This window comes from Dunckerocampus dactyliophorus, chromosome 7, assembly GCF_027744805.1.
Source record: "Dunckerocampus dactyliophorus isolate RoL2022-P2 chromosome 7, RoL_Ddac_1.1, whole genome shotgun sequence".
Lineage (NCBI taxonomy): Eukaryota > Metazoa > Chordata > Actinopteri > Syngnathiformes > Syngnathidae > Dunckerocampus > Dunckerocampus dactyliophorus.
In genome coordinates this window covers 22151117-22170599 of record NC_072825.1, presented here as the reverse complement: position 1 = coordinate 22170599, position 19483 = coordinate 22151117, and the positions used below count along the sequence as shown (strand labels likewise).

The window sequence follows — 19483 nt, the reverse complement described above, 5'->3', positions numbered from 1 at the left end:
TGCATTTTGAAACGTGTATCGTCCCACGAATTGACGCTCAAAGATGTTATTGTCAACATTTTTTGAGACCAAATAAACCGCTGTTATGATTATATTATGGCTGTCAAATGATGAAACATTTTTATCCGATTAATCACGGTTTTCAAACTAGTTAGTCATGAATAATCGCCATGTCACACTTTGTCTGAAATATGCCCATTTTTACTTTACTCTATTGATAGAAAGATATATAACTGTCCACAATTACACATATATTTGTATGTGTTAACACAATTAACTGAAACTATCAATCAAGTTAGGAGATGGCACACATTTCTGAAAACCTATTTACCTAACACTGGTTTCTTTAATAACACAATATTTGAATCAGACTTTAACTCTGTTATTATGAGCAATGAGGAGTTGCGTTCAAAGACACCACTTCATTTAAGTCAAATTCACATGTTTTGAGTGCATTTTCTGGGATTTTCAAGCATACTTAAATGCAGCAATTGTACTTCTTCATTAAGTTACAAAGTGAGTGATAAGAAAATCCACTTATTGTTTTTCTTTGTTTTCTGTTTATTTAGACCACACATACACACACAATAAAAAGTTCTTGCAATGTCCAGAGTGCCCGTGAATGCATCTCGCAGTCTGTCTAGCAACAATGAGGAAGTGTCGTTCCAATGACGAATGGACTACAGATGTGTTTGTGAGTTGGAGATACATACTGTATATGGTGTTGGAATTGCACTGCTGTCGAGGGTGACGTCAAAATAAAAGTATAAAAGAGTGTCAGACTCTGTGTGACTCTGTGAGGACGCTACACTGTGTCTCCGTCTGCCGTCATAACAGAGGCTTGGCTTGCCATGATGTGTATGTGTTAATTACGCAAAAAAAATTACGTGATTAATGAAATAAATTAGTTACAGCTGTTAAAACGCTATTTTTGACAGCCCTAGATAATATAGCATAACAATTATCATTTATAATAATACAGCTTGCTGTTTTTCTCTTGTCTACTTGGCTTTGTCTATTTACAGCAGGGCTGGCCAGCTGCTCTTTAATAGTTATAATAACAACAACAACAAAAAATATATATATATATATAAAATATTGTATCAACAATTGTATTTCTGCAATGAGCCACGTTCCACAGATGGACCCTGTGCCACACTTTGGACACCCATGCATGTTTTGCCAGGAAGGCAAGTGTGTCCAAGCTCTCCCTTCTTGGCTATGTTGATCAGGGGCCCACTCCTGCTGCCTGCTGGGCGGATGCTTCACCTTTGTTGATGGCTTGAATAAACGCATGATGCAAGAAACACTTAAATGCGCACCCTCATTTGCCAACACGGATCTCTTCTACATATGAGGTGTGTTATGGAAGCGAACCGGTGTTTGAAAGCTGGTGCTTAGCCAAATGCAGTGAGCGTAAATAGAACCGCTATTTACGCGATTAAGGGTGCGGAAAAGTTGATCTGACAAATCTTTAAGTAAAGCTGATCAACTGTAGAAATACAACAGCTTCCGTCTGGACATCAACAAGTAGCAAGCAGCTGTTTAACTCCGATGGAAAAAAGAGCCACACATGTGAACACCTACTATATTGTATTGTACTTTATTTATCCCACAGCAGGGAAATTCACTTGTTACAGAAGGAAGCAAGATACGCAAGTAAAGAATGCACAGTGACATAGTGACTATGACATGGTTCAGGTGGTGCAGGTGTTGTAGAGCCTGACAACGATCGGTATGAAGGACCTGCGGAACCTCTCCTTCTTACACCGTGGGTGTAACAGTCTGCTGCTGAAGGAGGTGCTAAGGGAACCCACAGTGTCATGTAGCGGGTGAGAGGTGTTGTCCATGATGGATGTCAGCTTAGCCAACATCCTTCTCTCCCCCACTTCCTCCACGGAGTCCAGAGGACCGTCCAGGACAGAGCTTGCTCTCCTGATCAGTCTATTGATCCTGCTCCTGTCCCTGTCCGTGCTGCCCCCTCTCCAGCATCACACAGCATAGAAGATGGCTGAGGCCACCACAGAGTCATAAAAGGTCCGTAAAAGAGTCCTGCACACACCAAAGGACCTCAGTCTCCTCAGCAGGTGGAGGCGACTCTGGCCCTTCTTGTAGAGGATGTGGGTGTTGACGGACCAGTCCAGTTTGTTGTTAAGGTGAACACCCAGGAATTTGTAGCTGTCTACCAACTCTATGTCCGCTCCCTGGATGTTCACCGGTGTGAAATGGGATGTTTTCCTCTGGAAGTTAATGATCATAGGTAGGTTGGATTGCATGGTGTGCCTAAAGCACCTCATGTGTGCTTCCAATAATGCCTCGCACACTGCTGTGTCATTCATAGTAGCGATGCCATAGTTCACAATCTGATTGGCTTCTGGCTGCCCTGCTCACACATATAGCTTTTCTCCAAAGGATCTCGCGAGATCTTGCGTGACTCCTAATAACGATAGAACCAGAAATTTAATTTAGGACATAGGAAAGGTCCTGGAGGCCCAGCACAATATGAGCAATACAGTCAATTAGATATCAACTAGTTGCATAAATCGATTTGACCGAATTAATGTAAATATACTTATTACATGCTACACCGGTGATTCCCAACCATTTTGCTGCGTGCCTTGAGAAGTCGTCAGCTATGCTGTGGAAAATGATCTAATTTCACTTTTCACAAATTGGTCCGAAATTATTGCTTATTGACTACAACTGATTTATCATTGCTCATTTATCTATACTAATAGTGGCAAGAAGAACAACTACTTCCACTAGATGGTAGCAAGTACATAATTAACCCGTGTAACCACAATTCATTGAGAACAAGTCATGGCACGCAAGGTAATGTGCCGTGACATTTTTTTTTTTTTTTTTTTATGTAAAATATGTGCTTTGGCTCAATAACGTTGGGAAACGCTGCTCTACACATTTAATGAGCCTCGCAATGCCTATAAAAGGCCACTAGGTGACAGCATTGCTCTGCAAACACATTCCTGCTCACTCTTCCTCTTCCCTGCATTTTAAACCACAATAATAAATGTTAAGCTTTTTAAATTAACAGTTTTATTGCTGCGTACAGAATACCTATTGAAATGACAATACAAATATCAATACAATGCAATGTGTTGTTGTTTTTTTTTCAAATACGTTTTATTTGTAACCTGTGATGGATCTCTTAACACTGGGCAGGTGTATACCGTAATATTCAGTATTATTTATAAAACGGTACTTTTCATTTTTGTCCACTAGAGGGAGCCGCTATGCCCGTAACATGAGCCGTCCCGGCCAGGCAGCCTGTTCTCCTGGTGACAGTTCATGCTTGTGCATCGCTCTCTAGACCAAGACCTCCAAGTGCCGCAGTCCTCACAGGCTGAGTGCTTCAGCACCAAAACCGCTCACAATGCTCCTGTTTGCCGAATAAGAGAGACACGGAGGAAGCCTGGATCTTGACTCCTTGGACCCGCTGTGTCCACTGTCCTCATCCCTTGCTGGTGCGTGGCGGCGGAGGTAGTGGGTGCACCGCATGGAGAAGGTCCAAGAGGGATAGGAAGAGACAACTGCAGAGGACGCTCTGTTTGGAGGCATCCGCTGTTTTGATCCCCTCAGACGGCCTTGCATGGAGGAGACATCATGGCTACGTTTGTGTGCCGGGTGCAGTTCTTAGATGATACTGATCCATTCAACAGCACCAACTTCCCGGAGCCCAGCAGAGCTCCTGTGTACACCTTCAGGGAAGACATTCCTCTCATAAATCAGATAGCTGGTGTCCACAGGCTGCTCAAAGCCCCCCACAAGGTATGCAACTTTGACATAATTCCCTATCTTACGGCTTAACTTGCACCTTCAAAGCCACATTAATAATTAGCTGAGGGGGTTGCTACCAACACAAGACACATGAATGCACCATTGAGCAAGTGCAGTTTGCTGATGAGAGATGCTGAAACTTACCACTTATGTTTATTCTATAGTTGTCTGGTTTTAGTGGGCATCATTTAGCTGAGGCGAGAAAGCATCTGCTCATGTTTACTTTAACCACATTAATCCTTCAGTTTGACCTGATTTTTTCACATTCATTTATCATCCAGTCTGGAGCAGACATTGTCCTATACTGCATTTTAATTTAAGGGATTGTTTTAAGTATCGTCTTGGTTTATAAACACCCACAGGCTTTTGTATTTTTCCAAGCTACCCCCATAAGGCACTGTCATTTATTTTTTTATACATGTGCTGCGTTCTAAAGAGGCTTTAACTCCATATCTGGCCATACAGTAAATGAATTAACATAACCCCCCCATGGCCATTGTCCAACAGTTTATCTATGTATCTCTGTTGCTGCAGTCTACTGCCATCACTGAGCATCCTACTTCATACATCAGTAATACTCTTGTTAGAGTGAGTGGTGATGGAGTGAATCCTCAGGGTGCACTGCTGCTTCTCCTTCAGTTTCAGCAGACTCTCTACCGTCGACAAATGGAGTTGGTTCACATTTTTTAAGGATTATGCCCTCACCAGTCACAATATTAGGAACACTTGCAGAAGCAAAATTCTGCCTTTCCAAAGTTCTATCCTATACACTCTATCCTATAGTTTGTACAATATGGAATTCAGTGATATGCCTGTAAAGCCTTGGAGGTCGAACTGTAATTGTACATGTATTTTGCTTTATCTTTGCGTGTGTTTTTGTGATGCCACCATAGATGGCCAAGAAGAGGAATATGATAATGACTGTAGAACTGTAGAAGGACATGCGACCTAGAAAAGCGGTACATTAGCCTGTGTTTGTTTATAATATTGATAAACGAATGAACTCTTCAAGGCAACTGTCAGTTAAGAAAGGCAGCACAGAGTCAGCCTGGTGCCTTTTGCAAATTATGCAATTGGTGGTTCAGTGCACAGGCTGCTCAGCACAATATGGCGTACTCCATTCCAATCAGTCAGCAATGATAATAATCCAAGCAGCAGAATAAAGTGAGCTTGTCTCCTCCGTCTGCACACCTATCGCTGTACTAACTGCATGTCCTTGAAGATGTAGAACTCATATTATTGTCAGCGTCTTATTGTTTAACTTACTTTTACACTTGAATGCTAATTAAGAATAAAATGTTACATGGTCCAACTAATACAGGTTTCATAATAGTGACGGTACGACTCAAGAAGTGATTATTTTCAAATCCTGTATAATTAATCCAGACGGGAAAAACTGCTTTTGATATAAGAACGAAGTGGGAGTCATCATGGAACAAATACAAGACAGCTCTTATATTGGATCACGTTAGGCAGTGCAGGTGTACCTAATGTTGTGTCCTGTGAGCGTAGAAACAACCAGTTGACCAAGATTTGGAGACATCTCAGCACCCAGGATAGCCTTGGATGGCGAATAAGCGAATACCTCTGAGAATGAACCTGCTGTCGTTGAATTCTGCTGGGTATAAATAGCAAGCTGCTAACACATGGTGACCAGGGAATCAAAAAGGCTAACATGTGCCGTCCCTGAACTGTTCCTGCCACTGCCATTCTGCAACCGCTGTGCAGGACTGATATGTGCATCCATGAGCATTTGTACGTCCTTCAAGGCTGGCTGGGCTGCTGCGCTGTTGTTTATCAATTACGCATCGGGCCTGTGGGTTGGACACAAATGGTTCTTGCTGTGTGGCAACCAACAGGTTTATTAACTCCTTAATGTCCCGACAGCCCACCCGTGTGTACCCGTGGCCTCTATTTGCATACCAAGGTGTGTTATGCATTATTACAAAGCGTATTCCGCTGAAATTCGATCGATATACAGCATTCCAGGATACATTTATAATGTGAAAACGCAGATATGTAGGTTGACAGGTGGACATTTGCCATGAATGCCATGAATGCCTCATGGAGAAGGGTGAAATGTGAACAGGATGTTTACCATGCATCAAGGTTTTAAGTGCTTTTTCTGTCTTTATTTTACAAAAAGTCATGACAAAAGACAGTGTCGTGAAGCTGTGTTTCTATGGAGTTAATGATGACTTTGACCAAGTGTCTCCAAATTGCACACATTTGCAATGCCTAATCCTAAAAATGATATTGAGTACATTAAAACACACCTTCCTCAATATCAGTAGCACTGAGACTGATCGTGCTTTTGCGGCATAGAATTCAACTTGTTTGATTTAGCCAAAGAAATCCCAGAATGAGTAGTTAAGTCTTTATCCTCACAATTCTCACAAAACGTGTCTGTTAGTGGTGCTCTCATACTACAGCAGTATGCACCATTTGCCTTCATAGACTTACTGACTAGTCATCACCTAGCTCATAATAGTGCATTGTCATTAATGGCCAAGTGCACATTCTGATGGACTTACTCCAAAAACGCCATTAAAGTCTACAAAAATCAATTGAGCAACGCTCCTTTATCATTCTGTCTCTTGGTTCCTTCTCGTCAGTGACTTGGTGGCCTTGAGGCCCTGGATCTGGTATGCAGGGTAAATCTAAGTAAGGGAAAATATTGCTCAGTCTTAGAGGATGGACTCTCCCTTTACCAGTTTCGATTCTTGGACACAAACGTTTTCCTGCATTTTTCCTTCCACGAGAAATTATAGAGTCCTGTAATGAGAAGTTATGTGAAATGCTGTAAAATACAGGTTCCTCCTCAGTGCCTGTCAAAGCGCCTTCAAATACTTTTTACACATTGTTATGCAGAGTTGCGGTTTTGCCGGTCTCTGCAGTTTGGACTCTTGTCTTTCAGCAGGCCAGTCCAATAACGGTGAGCCAAATCACTCCACTGTACTCTTGACAAAAATTACTGTTGCAGTTTGTCACAAATGCATCGAGGATGTCTCATTTCTTTAAATCATGTAAAAGTAACATAGAGAAGCATGTGAAGGACACCTTAGAGGTATTAGGACTCTTTCTGCTCTTTCCCAGTGAGCACGATTCAGACAGATAGATAGCACTTTTGAATTGTAAATTGCATAGTGTTTATTTTTAGTCTTTTTTTTTGCTTTAACTGCCTGCCTGGTCAGTGGACCACAGCATGGTGGTTGAAGGGAGAGGCTAAGGCTCAGTGTGTGAGCATACAACTTGTGGTTCCCTCTCTGGACTCGGTCATAACACAGGGCCACCAGGGGTTCAAATCCTGGGTGGGGGACAGCTAAGTAAACCTTCATTACTGTTGATGCGATAGCACGGCTCACATCTGCCTACTGTACACACTGAAAGACCTGGAATACGCCACAAAAGGTTGATTACTTTACAACAACAATATGTACAAATGCATGCCTTAAATAAAAGCTCCAGATGTCGGTGATTATGTGGACGATACACTGACTTGTGAAAAGGAAAATAGTGCTGCTGCCGTGGCCATGTTGCCGCAAGAGCACCTTCTCTTGCAGTATATGTTTGGTATAAGGTTGACAACGTTGATATAATTGAAATGACTATTAAACATGGACCAATCAATCACAATTTGGGGGATTGGCGATCGGCCGATCCTTAGATATGAAACCGATCTTATCCACTGAGCTCATCTACCTCCGCAAAGGTGTGTCTGCTGCACGGGTAAACGACAGTCACTCGGCGCACAGCCATCACGTCAGTCTGACAGTATTAAAAGAAAAAAAGCAAAGGATCACAGTTTGTAATTTATGTAAGGCCGAAATAAGCTGTGGTAGAGCCGCAAACAAAACAAACCTCATTCGCCATTTAAGAAACCACCGCACCGTTAAGTATGCTGCATGTGAAGCTAGCACTCAAGCTACGGCTAAAGTTAAACCGAGCAGGAGCAGGCAGCAGCGGTTTCAAGAGTGGACAGTTCTATATAGCTGTATACTTGCTCACTAGAACTTTATGCATAACATGTTCAACCAGCCCAGCTCTCTTCCGGTACGGTGTCACACTCAAAACGTTCCCCCTGCAACTTGTGCTAACTCGGAACAGTTACGTTACGATGTATTGTAACAGCGGGCCGCTGTTAGTGCTTATGAGCAGTGAAAAGGGCAAAGCTAGTGTGAGGAAAATGATGGCGTTCATGGCATTGGACGACCCGCCATTCGTTTGTCCTGTAGATGATTATTTTATTAACTACCTCAAACCTTGTGATTTCCTTTATTTGTAAAACAAAATACTGTTTTGCGCTTTATTTTTGGTCATTTGTTTGTTTTTTAAATGCGAACAATAAAAGACAAAAGCAACTGATATATTTAGTCGTTTGGACAGCAATTTTCAAAACATTTTATTTATATTTGAGAGAACGACCTCATGTGCCGTTAAAACAACAAGTTTGTATTGTTTCACAAGTATTGTTCAATGTTTTTCAACAAAAAAAAGATTGGAACATTGGAGGTCGTATACTGTCAGTTATAAAAATAAAAAAATCGGTATTGGCCAAAATTGGAATCGGCAGGTCATGCTTTTTAAAGATTGGTGATCGGTGATTGGCCAGGAAAATTGTAATTGGTGCATCCCTAATTACTATCAATAAAAGTATGCTTGAATAACAACTACAAGCTTGACCTACGGCTCCGTAAGCAACAATTTCTATAGATATTTAAGGGAAACTGCACTTTTTGGGGGAATTTTGCCCATCATCCACAATCCTCATGTGAGATATGAAAACATATGTCTTTCTCTTTTCTGTGTGTTCTAAAGATACAAAAACAGATCAAAACAGACAGCTCATTACTGCACGTAATGGGATACACTTACAGTATTCCAACTATGAAGCCTTCTGAAAAAGACTCCAAAAAGCGCCAGCAATGCTTCATTTACATACAGTATAATGTAACATGCATATAAAAAAGCTACAGTGACATTGTTATTATTGTTATCAACATTGTTATGCCGATCCAACTACATTACTGGCGCATTGACACTTAGCCATAAGACACCGGCTAGCTACTAGCCAGCTAGCGACTAGCTTCACTACAGACTCGCCGACAGCGCGTCAGCATCGTGCTCACAACACCTCACACTACTACAAAAACGTAAGACTACATATTTGAGCTGACACCACTGCTTCTGCGTGTTTATTTCTGAGTTTGGAAAAGTGAATTAGGTGTTGGCGTTCGTTTCTCTAATGCTATGTGAAATCAATGCGCCCAGGAAAGAAGTTCCGATCATCAAATGATCAAAATAAGGCAAAAATACTTTAAGTAGGTACGAGGAAAAGGCTTCTTGAGACGTCATCTGTACTTCTGTGAAGAAAGTGTCGAACGTTTTGCTCCTCATCCGAAGAGCTTCGTCAGCGAACTAACAAGTGCTGGTAGCCTAGGCCTTAAATACAGTAAGAGTGGGTGGAATTGGTGTGCCAACACCCTCCTCCTATGGTTCCTTACACTAAGACTGGGCGGAGTAATCCTGCCATTAGCACCTCCGAACAAAGGGAAGTGTAGCTCCCTGTAGTTGGGTATGAACGACTCTGATACTGGCTAGTTAGCATCTATTGTTCTGGCTTGGCCCTGGCTCTACCTCATTTGCATGACTAAGAGCTGTGGGTTTTGGTCTCAGTAACCTGCTGAACACAGGGTCCAAATTAAACCTCAAACCACCATTTGAGGTTCATTCCGATTCAATGATTTAAGTAGGTACATAAAACGATAAAATGTGAGAGATCTTTTAGACGACTTTATAGTCAAAATAGGTGTGTCTCATGACGCTTGCTCGCTCATTTATTTATTATTTATTTATTTATTTATTTATTTATTTTCTTTCTGTAGAACGCACCGAAAATGGAAAGAAATATGTTTTCATGTTTCACATAAGGATTGTGGATGATGGGCAAAATATTTTTTAAAAAGTGCAGTTTTCCTTAAATGTAGTGGTTACCATCTTGCAGTACCAAACTGTACCACAGGGAGTGCTATTGAGTGTTTCTTACAGCAATTCTCTGTTATGTCTATTTAGAAGAAGGTGCTGCAAGAGGCGCAAGCCAATATTTTTGGCCATGACTGTACATGATAGCATGTCATTTCTGTCTCTTTATGGTCACGCGTTGACAATTTCTCACCTGCGCTTTGTAACGCATGCGGAGGAGCGATGGCATTAATGTAATGACATCTTTTTTTTACTCTGTGGATAATTTGGGAGTCTTTCTATTGCTTTCTATTATGAAAGGTGGTGGATATGAAATCTAACTGTCAAAGAGCGAACACAATACTGTTGGCCGCTTTATGACTAAATCATGTCTGTATATGAAAATGAACAATACTGCAGGTCATGTACAGTATATGGTGAGTCGGAGAATGTGTAAAAGTGTAAAATGCTTAGTTTTAAATCATCAAGTTGTACCTGTACTGTATACTATACTGTATACTGTATACCGTAAATCTGTGTAATAGTCATACCAGAAAACTGGTAGTGCTATTATAGAGCGGTAAAAACACTTCAAACGCCAAAATGCTTCCTCTTTTAGGTGCCTGTCGTTATTTAGATTTAGTGTCTTCCTTGTGACACGTTTCATGTGACTGTCACTCACCGGTAAGTTAAAGGCAAGTTAGTCTCTTGGCATAAATAAATGTTCAGCCTTACTTTGGTGTGCATGTCTGGATTTACTAGTCTGTAATTTGCAGTCTGGTGAAGCGTTCACATCCCTCGTCTGTGTTTAGTTCTTTTCTCTCTGCCTGAAGTCTTCCTATTGCCCACTTTGGGCTAAGGACAGTAATCTTAATACGATTGTCACCCTGAGGGAAGTAATAGGATTAAAGTGCTGTGCATATGTTTACTCTGTCCTTCATATGGTCTTTCCAATATGTCTCTAACTATTATATGTTGCGTTTTCAAGGACACGCTTCTTGCAAACATGCCAAAATGTTATGTACTGTGAATGATATGATTTTCCTGCTCTTCTTAGTATGCTGGAGGAGACACCTGACAATCAGATCAAATGTTCTTCTTCTGTTGAAATGTTGGATTACTTTGCTTATTTTAAGTAATATAGATTTTAATAGAAATATTCATAAACTAAAATAACCACTTTTGACCTTCATTTTATATACAGTAGAACATAGGTTAGCGTCATTAATTCATTTCAGGTACGACTTTAACCGAAACGGATGCTAACTGAATAAATGTTTTCCATAAGAAATCATGTAAATCCAATGAATCCTTCCAGAAAGCCAAAAATGTTAACACAAAACACATTTTTGTATTTTTACGATGATAGTTTGACATGCAGAAAACAATTCTAAATGTATATAAATGATGAATGACTGGGATAAATAAACATTTAAGGTTACTTTTACCTTCTTTGACATGAATGTTCCAAAAGACACGATATGGCAGCGAGATCAACCACCATCATCTTCCTGTTTTGCCACCCATGAGTTATTTCTTGAATTCGATAGTGTTTCTCACCTCAATAACCCAAAATGGAGCCAAAGAAAGTGGCAAGTGCCAGCATTTTGATCAAGAAAGTGAAAAGCCCTATTGAATTCAATAAAACAGGAAAGTGGTGGGGGTCGATCTCGCTGCCACATCGTGTCTTTGGGAACAGTCACTTCTTCAGTGAAGGTAAAAGTAACTTTAAATGTTCATTTATCCCTTTCATTTTTCATTTATATGGATTTAGAATTGTTTTATGCATGTACAACTATAATTGTAAAACTATAAAAAGGGGGTCAATGCCTGATGACATCATAGACAGGAAACGTAACATAGCTGACTTCCAGTTGCTAGCTGTTTCTTAGGAGGGCCAATTAGAGTTAAAAATACGTTAAGAACGCAGTTGCACACACACAGTGTATTAAGCGCGCCATTAACGTATGCTAACCGGAGAATGCATGCAAACCGAGGCACAATTGCGGGGTAAAAGTTAACCGAAAAACACGCTGACTGGGGCGTATGCTAACTGAGCTTCCATTGTATTTGATCTTTCTTACTGTAGATTTACACTTTGGGATGTGTATTAACAGTTCTGTTGCATCATTTTAGAGGAAAAAAAATTATGTTAAAATAATTTTTTAAATATTTAACATCCATCCAACACTTTTACTTCTTACACGCTAAAGAAAAACCAATATGGGTCAAGATACAGCAAAATCGAACCGTAAAGTTTGAAACTACTATACTAAATGCTAATGATTAGTATCTCGCATTCACAGTTTCAAAGTTTGTAGGTCATCAAAATAGTTGATGTCATTCAATAACCTGAGTAGTATGTCAGTCAAAAGAGCTACATGGTGTTAATTAGACACACAGTTCATGTATTACGTTCAGTCAGCATTTGCTATCAAACATTACAGATATACAATAAAATAAAATGATTATACAAAAGACAATACAGCTGAAGTCAAGGCAACGTACAGTATTAAAAAGGTTTCAGCAATAGGTACATTTTCTAATTAATCATGAAATAATAGTTTAACAAACGGAAGTGTAGAAAACACACCTTTTTATAGTGGAGTTCAGGACGCAAAGCCATCACACAATTGAATTTTTTTCTACCTAACTAGACGCTACAGTGAACGGATAACTTTTGTTATAGATCAGGGGACTCAAACTCGTGGTCAACGGGCCATTTGCGGCCCACCAAATCGTACCTTGTGGCCCACGACTGGACATCGAAGAGTAGTGTAACTGCAGCCCACCACATCTGGGCAAGCTCAGTGTTACTTACATACTTATAGGGGCAAGTAAACACCAACAGTGAACTAACAGTGGTGTTATCACATGGATGTACACTAAGTCCCCAACTAACGAACACAATTGGTTCTAGACGACCGTTCTTATGTTGAATTGTTCTTAAGTAGGGGAAAAGGTAATATTACCAATGATATAGGTACTACATGTACGTGTATACGTATACAGTATATGTGTATGTATGTAAATATGAGTTTGGATGTAGTAGTAATATTAAACGAGGATAATTAATGAAAAAAACAATAATAAAAGTGATATAATAATACGTAATGATAAATGCTATTTACCTTTGAAGAGGAGTGGTCGAGCATACTCGTTGTGGTGGAGTTGGAGGAGGAGTTATTGAAAAAAAGGACAAATCGTCGTCGTTAGACTCTTGTAAAAGAGGTAGTGTTCTATGGGTGGTGTAGAATTAAGCAGGCCTATTAACTCTTCCTAAACTTTAATCACACGCTCTGTCCGGGTTGTATGATACAGCTAACAATGTAGCTTTCTCTCTACCGCTGTTCTACCGCTGTTGGTCCCATTAGCAGTGTCACAGTGCCCTCTGCTGGTCAATCATGTAACAGTATAAATATAGGCTGGCTGGTCAAGCACGTAGCAGTATAAATATGGACTTTATAAGGCAAAACACATGAAAATATAGACTAGTCGGCTTTGTTCGTATATCCGAAAGTTCGCACGTTGGATGTTCGTTAGTAGGGGACTGAGTGTATTGTGAATTGTATCGTATCGTGAGGTGAAATTGAGTTTGAGACCCTTGTTATAGATGTAGGCATCCTACCGCTGGGTTAGTTTATCCGTAATCAGAATAATAAAGATGAAAGTTGCATCTCCGTGCGTATCTTGGAATGTCTGTTCACCACTTAACCTTTGCCGCCGGGGAGCACGAACGAATCAGGAGGGGAGCTTAATGTCAGCTGACTGATGTCATATGACATCTACAAAGTGATCTTTATGCGATCGACCCACACTACTTTCACGCTCTACTGGTTGTTCACAATCGACGTTATGGCCACCCCTGGCTTACACTGTACTGCGAGGAAACAGACAATTAGTGCAGCCCTTCCACTGTGTATTGTGTGTTTTATTAGACACCTGCACGTTAGTGGATTCATATCTCCACTTTGGAGGTCAGCTGGACTCATGTGTCTTTAACAAATCAGCTGATGAAAAGCCTTTAAGACCTGAGAAATCGCACCTGCACTACAGAACCATGGCGTGTGACAGTAAGATAAGAGACATCAGACGGCCATGCTTCTCCCAAATCTGTCATTGTTAAGTGCTGACAGGAGCTGATAAGAAGACATTTTGCGGTTAGGAGCAGATTAGACATGAAGGTAAAATATGTGTGGCGCATTTGGCAACTGTCACATGACTAATGTCTTGAGGTCACTGATGTCTAACCTGAGAGAAGGCCTGGTGGCTCCCCATATCTGTTCTAGATCATCTGTGTGCAATGGGAGCAGAAAAGGGCATTCCCCAAATGTTTCCCTCATAGATGGAAGCATGAAGTTGTCCAAAAGGTCTTGCTAAGATGAAAAATGAAGATTCGGGGGAAACTAATGCCTGCTTGATGAAGTAACCGATTAAAAAAAGCTTATATTAATGTCCAAATTACCCGGTTGCACTCTAGTCAGAATGGAGTGTAGTTGGACACAGCAGATCTTCCAATGCTGTTGTTTTCCTCTCGCCACTGCAGGCTGATGACTGTGCACTGCAATTGTCCCACAATGGAAGCTATCTGGACTTGGAGTCGACGCTGGCAGAGCAAAAGGACGAGCTGGAAGGATTTCAAGACGACGGAGGGTAAGATCATTTCTCTGTTCCATCTTCCCTGTCTGTGTGTGTTTTCCCTCTCATTTCTTTCTCATTCTTTTGCTTTCATGTGGTTTGGTGGTGGTGGTGGTGTGGGGGGGGGGGTAGTCTTTACTCTTGATGGACTCTTGCTTGCATAATGTCTTTTAGCACATGGAAAATCTTGTAGGAATATGCTGTTTGTATTGATATGTGTATATGCTGTAATATATGCTATTTATGTCTCTTCAACCATTCACCCATTTTCTAAACAATAAGGTGAATTAAGTCAATCATCGGCATTATAAAACCTTTAACTGTACAGTCAATGTTTACCGATCATTTTAAATGGTAAATGGTCTTTTACTTGCATAGCGCTTTTCCACCTCCAAGGCACTCAAAGCGCTTTGGCACTGTTAGCACATTTACCTGCTGATGACGCAGCATCAGGAGCAACTGGAGGTTCAGTATATTGCCCAAGGACACTTCAACATGGTCACGGGACGACAGAGGATCGAACCCCGCAACCTTCAGGTTGGGAGACGACCACTCTACCATGCCACCCCGGCATTTGCCTTTTTTTAACTGCCATGCACATGTAAAAATAAGTTCATCGCGATATCCATCCACTTTCTATGCCGCTTGTCCTCACTAGGATCACGAGGGTATACTGGAATGTAGCCCAGCAGACTTTGGGTGAGAGGTGAGGTACAACCTGGGCTGATTGCCAGCCAATCGCAGAGCACATATAGACAAACAACCATTCCCACTCACATTCATACGGATGAACAATTTAGAGTTGGCGATTAAGGAAGCCGGAGTACCCGGAGAACACCTACACACGAACACCGGTTGGACATAGATTCTAACGGAGATTAAAAGCCAGATCTCCCAGATCTCCTGACTGTATGGCCAACATGCTAACCACTAGGCCACTGTGCCGCCCTTTCATCTCGATATACAGTCGTAGTAAGGCTAAATAAAATAAAATTAGACCCTTTGATAATGCATTCAAGGAAGTGTTAAGTGTTTTGCAGAAGGTGATTCAGCTGCATGGAACTGTCATACAAGTATAAAAATGAGTTATAAGCGTTATATTAAAACCTGAATACAATAAATTGTATTTACCTGTCACTTTGAACGTGCAGAGGGAGGATTCATTCTTATGCTTGAATTGCTTCACTTAAAGATGAAACAGTTGGATAATTGTCATATTTTCCATATTATACTAGCAGCCAGGAGAGACATGCCTACCTCACTATAATATCCATTTCTAGTTCTATGGTTATCATTACACGTTTGCTATTGAGTATCACAGGTACCCTTTTGTAGTGACATCACAAAAAAAACAAAGGAAGACAAAGAAAAAGCAAACCACTTAATCTATTAATAATAATAATAATAATGATTATTATTAATTATTAATGTATATACGGTCATTCCTTGTTTATAACATTATTGTAGCTAGAGCATAGAAAACCTGATTATGACATTCTAAATACAGTTTTTAGCATTATTAGAGCCCTTTAGACATGAAATAATATAAGGACATAAGGGACGGGAACAGCTAGCATAGCAAGCTACCGAGCTAACGAGTTAGCCTCTCCAATTTACTTATTCTAAACTTAAGAAAGTGGGGAAGAAGGACAAAGTAAGAAGCCAAAAACTTACCATCTGCACACAGAATGGGTTTTCACTATGTCTGACATGCCATGGCTGACTCCATGCAGTGTGACGGTAATGTCATGTCTAACACGCCGCAGTCAACCACGAAACAGCAATCATTTATTGATTAATACATTTTTGAAAAAACGCAATAGCGTAAGGGAGCAATGTTCGTACCGCAATGTAGTGAGGGACGACTGTAGAGGTTTTGCGCGACTTTAAAAGTGTATTTTTCATCAAAAATATCAAAAATAGCTCGTTAACGGTGGTAACTAAATTAATTAGTTAATTACATTACATTTTTTTGCATAACTACTGTATACACATCATGGCAAGCAACGCCTCTCTGTTATGACGACAGACGGTGGCACAGTGTAGCTCCCCACAGAGTCACACAAAGTCTGCCGCTGTTTTATAACTTTATTCTGACCTGAACACATCAACAGCAGTGCAATTCCAACACCATATATGTATCTCCAACTCCAAACAAACACGTCTCTAGTCCAGAACGACACTTCCTCATTGTCACTCGACTACCGCGAGATGCATTCATGGACACTCCGAACATCACAAAACGCCTTTATTATGCGTATATGTGTGGTTTAAATAAACAAAAAGACAAAGAATAACAACAAGTGGATATTCTTATCACTCACTTTGCAACTCTTAATGCGGGAGAACAATTTGCTGCATTTAAGTACGCTCCGAAATCCCAGAAAATAAACTCAAAACATGTGAATTAAAGTTACATGGTGTCTTTGAATGCAACCCCTCATTGCTCATAATAACATGGTTAAAGTGTGATTCAAATATTCTGCTACTATTACAGAAACTAGTAAATACAATTAGGTAAATAGATTTTAAGATTAGATTGATTAATTTTCAGTTAATTTGGAGCAGTTAATACATACAAATATATATACTCCTGTCCTGCTTTTATTTTTCTTTCAATAAAATACAGTAAAAATTGGCATACTTCAGACATAGTGGCAAATGGTGATTAATCATGATTCATTAATTTGAAAACTGTGATTAATCTGATTAACATTAGTAATCATTTGACAGCCCTAATAAAAACATGCATGCATTTATATTTGGTGTGAAACGGACTGCGTTGAGTACTCATTCTTGACCAAGGTTAAGAAACAAGATAGTTAAGAGTTTCCAGGACCCTCACGTGCCCATGTCTTATAAAAAGCCTGGCCACAGGTCAACAGTGAAATCACACAACCCACTTAGGAGGTGTCGACATGTTTCATAAGTAATTGCCCTCATCACAATTTACATTACCTCAATGTTCCCATTAGAAGTGACTCCACTTCACAATTCTCGGCATCTATTGTGCTTTATCTTGACATCATTTGTAGATCTGGATGAAGAAGAGAAAGACTGAAAATTGTGTTTGTGTTTTTTTTCATTGACTTTTTGGCCAGGTTTTTTATTGACTCCATATGTTTTATGTACTGTAGGGTGTGTTGATGTATCCACTCATGTGCCGCCCACTGTGGAGGATCACAATCCAAAGGTTGGCATGAGTGTTTCTGGTCGACTGGACCACAAACATGTATGGGATTTATTTATTTAAAGTGGAATTCACATTGTGGCTCTCCGGCTTGGCGTGTCGATCGGGCGACTGTCTTTCCCCCCGATTCCAAGTGAAGTGAGATCGTTTGTATTTTGTAGAGCTTATGGGAAGGTAGTGGGAGCTGTGAGGTTAAAGTGGTGCACGTCTTCCCTCCTCACAGATCCAGGCTGCCAGGGAGCACGTCTTGCCAGCTGGCACAAGCTGGTATGGATGTGTGTCATTAAAACCACACTGTGTTGTCTGAGGAGGCCGGGCAGAGAGGGGGGGAGAAGGTGGTCGGCCAATTATTTTGTAAAAATAGGGCAGTAGACCTCCTGGCTTTTTATGGCTATGATATGTGCAAGAGTACACCCCCCCACCCCTCCCCATCCCCGCGCCACTCGCCACAGCTCTGTTGTTGGTTTGATGACTATTACGTCTGATGAGGCATTTTGCATTTACAAGTCTCGTATATAAAAACTGTCGAAAGAACTCCAAAGTATTTATCACATTTTATGTATCTGCCAAGTCCTACATGTTGACCTTGCTAAAGCACCCCTGCTCTAGCATAATTTAACAAGCAAAAGCTTGATTTTTTTTTTAAAGCCCCGCCATTATCCATTTGGCCATTATGTGCGTCTGTAATTGATATTAATGACAGGTTACATTCCAGGGGTGCCTGTGTCATACCTTGAGTCTTCACAATCAGATTAAAGTATGGTCCTCCTGACAGAGCCAGGAGATATCCATATCACAAGAGCTTAAGGGCCATAATCACTTCCACACCACGGCATGAAGCCCAGCTATAGACGATTGGGTCTCATAAATCCCCCGTCCCATTGCTGTTACAGTCCCTCTAAGTTATAAATGGGCCGTGTAGGCCAGGCATGTGCTTGGACATGTGCACAGTTTAAGATAGTCAGTGTGGCATTTAGGGATCTAGCTATGATGGTTTAATTGAATCCCTTACATACACACGATATCCTTTGTAGCACTGAACTAGGCGGTGCTTGTCAGTTGTTGTAAAATCAGGTGACTGTTTCTGATTGAAGATTAAATGATTTGAAAGCCTCCCTATTATGCAAAAGTGACGATTTTATGATGTTCTAACTAGGGCTGGGAATCTCAGGGTACCCCACGATATGACATGGTTTGCCATACATGGCTCACGATAACGATAATATCGCAAAACAGTGATAGGGTGAAACTAAACAAACAAAGAAAGAAATTATAGTTTATATTTTGGATTACAAACAGTAATGGTGCAAAAATAATGACACTATATTTAGTGCAACATAAGTATAAACAGGACACATCTCATGGCTCTCAAATAGATCAAATTTATTAAGTAGAAGCACAACAAAATAAATATTTAGTGATGGAGTGACCCAGATGAGGCTGAGGTGAGGGCTATGTTGACAATATTGCACTCAAAACATTTAGCATTTGAGTAGAAAAACCAACATTTTCTCCACGAACAAGTGTCTCACATTTTTGTGAGACACTTCTTCCATACTGTAAGGTCCTTATCCAGCTTTGTCTCATCCAAACTATAAACGCCAAAGTGAGTCCACACTTTTGACTTCAACTATGCTGACGCATCTTTCTGTTTAACTACACCATGTCGCTGCGTTGTTTTTTCTTTTTCTGTGACTCCCGCCCGATTTTCTGCCAGTCTCGTAAGGAACTCCTCCTGGATGACATGGAAATCAGTGAGAAGGAACAGTGAAGTTTATAGCAGCTATATTTAAATAATAATTTTAAACAATTATACACGGCAAAGGTGTATGGATAATCCATCGTAGGGGTAAATATCACGATAGTTTGATACAGTAATCCCTCGTTTATGGCAGTTAT

At 40.5% G+C, this 19483-nt stretch overlaps 1 protein-coding gene across 4 annotated transcripts in view; it reads left to right on the top strand.

Annotated features, from left to right (window-relative positions):
- Nucleotides 1–3270: 3270 nt before the first annotated feature.
- fhod3b (formin homology 2 domain containing 3b) overlaps nt 3271–19483 on the top strand; it is a 133070-nt gene continuing 116857 nt past the window's right edge. For 3 of the 4 annotated variants that reach the window (XM_054781107.1, XM_054781106.1, XM_054781108.1), the window contains exons 1-2: nt 3271–3786; nt 14303–14409. In XM_054781107.1, the coding sequence (XP_054637082.1) occupies nt 3622–3786; nt 14303–14409 (272 nt within the window). In that variant the 5' untranslated portion in view covers nt 3271–3621. The remainder of the gene's footprint in view (nt 3787–14302; nt 14410–19483) is intronic. The other variant, XM_054781109.1, reaches the window with a different exon arrangement.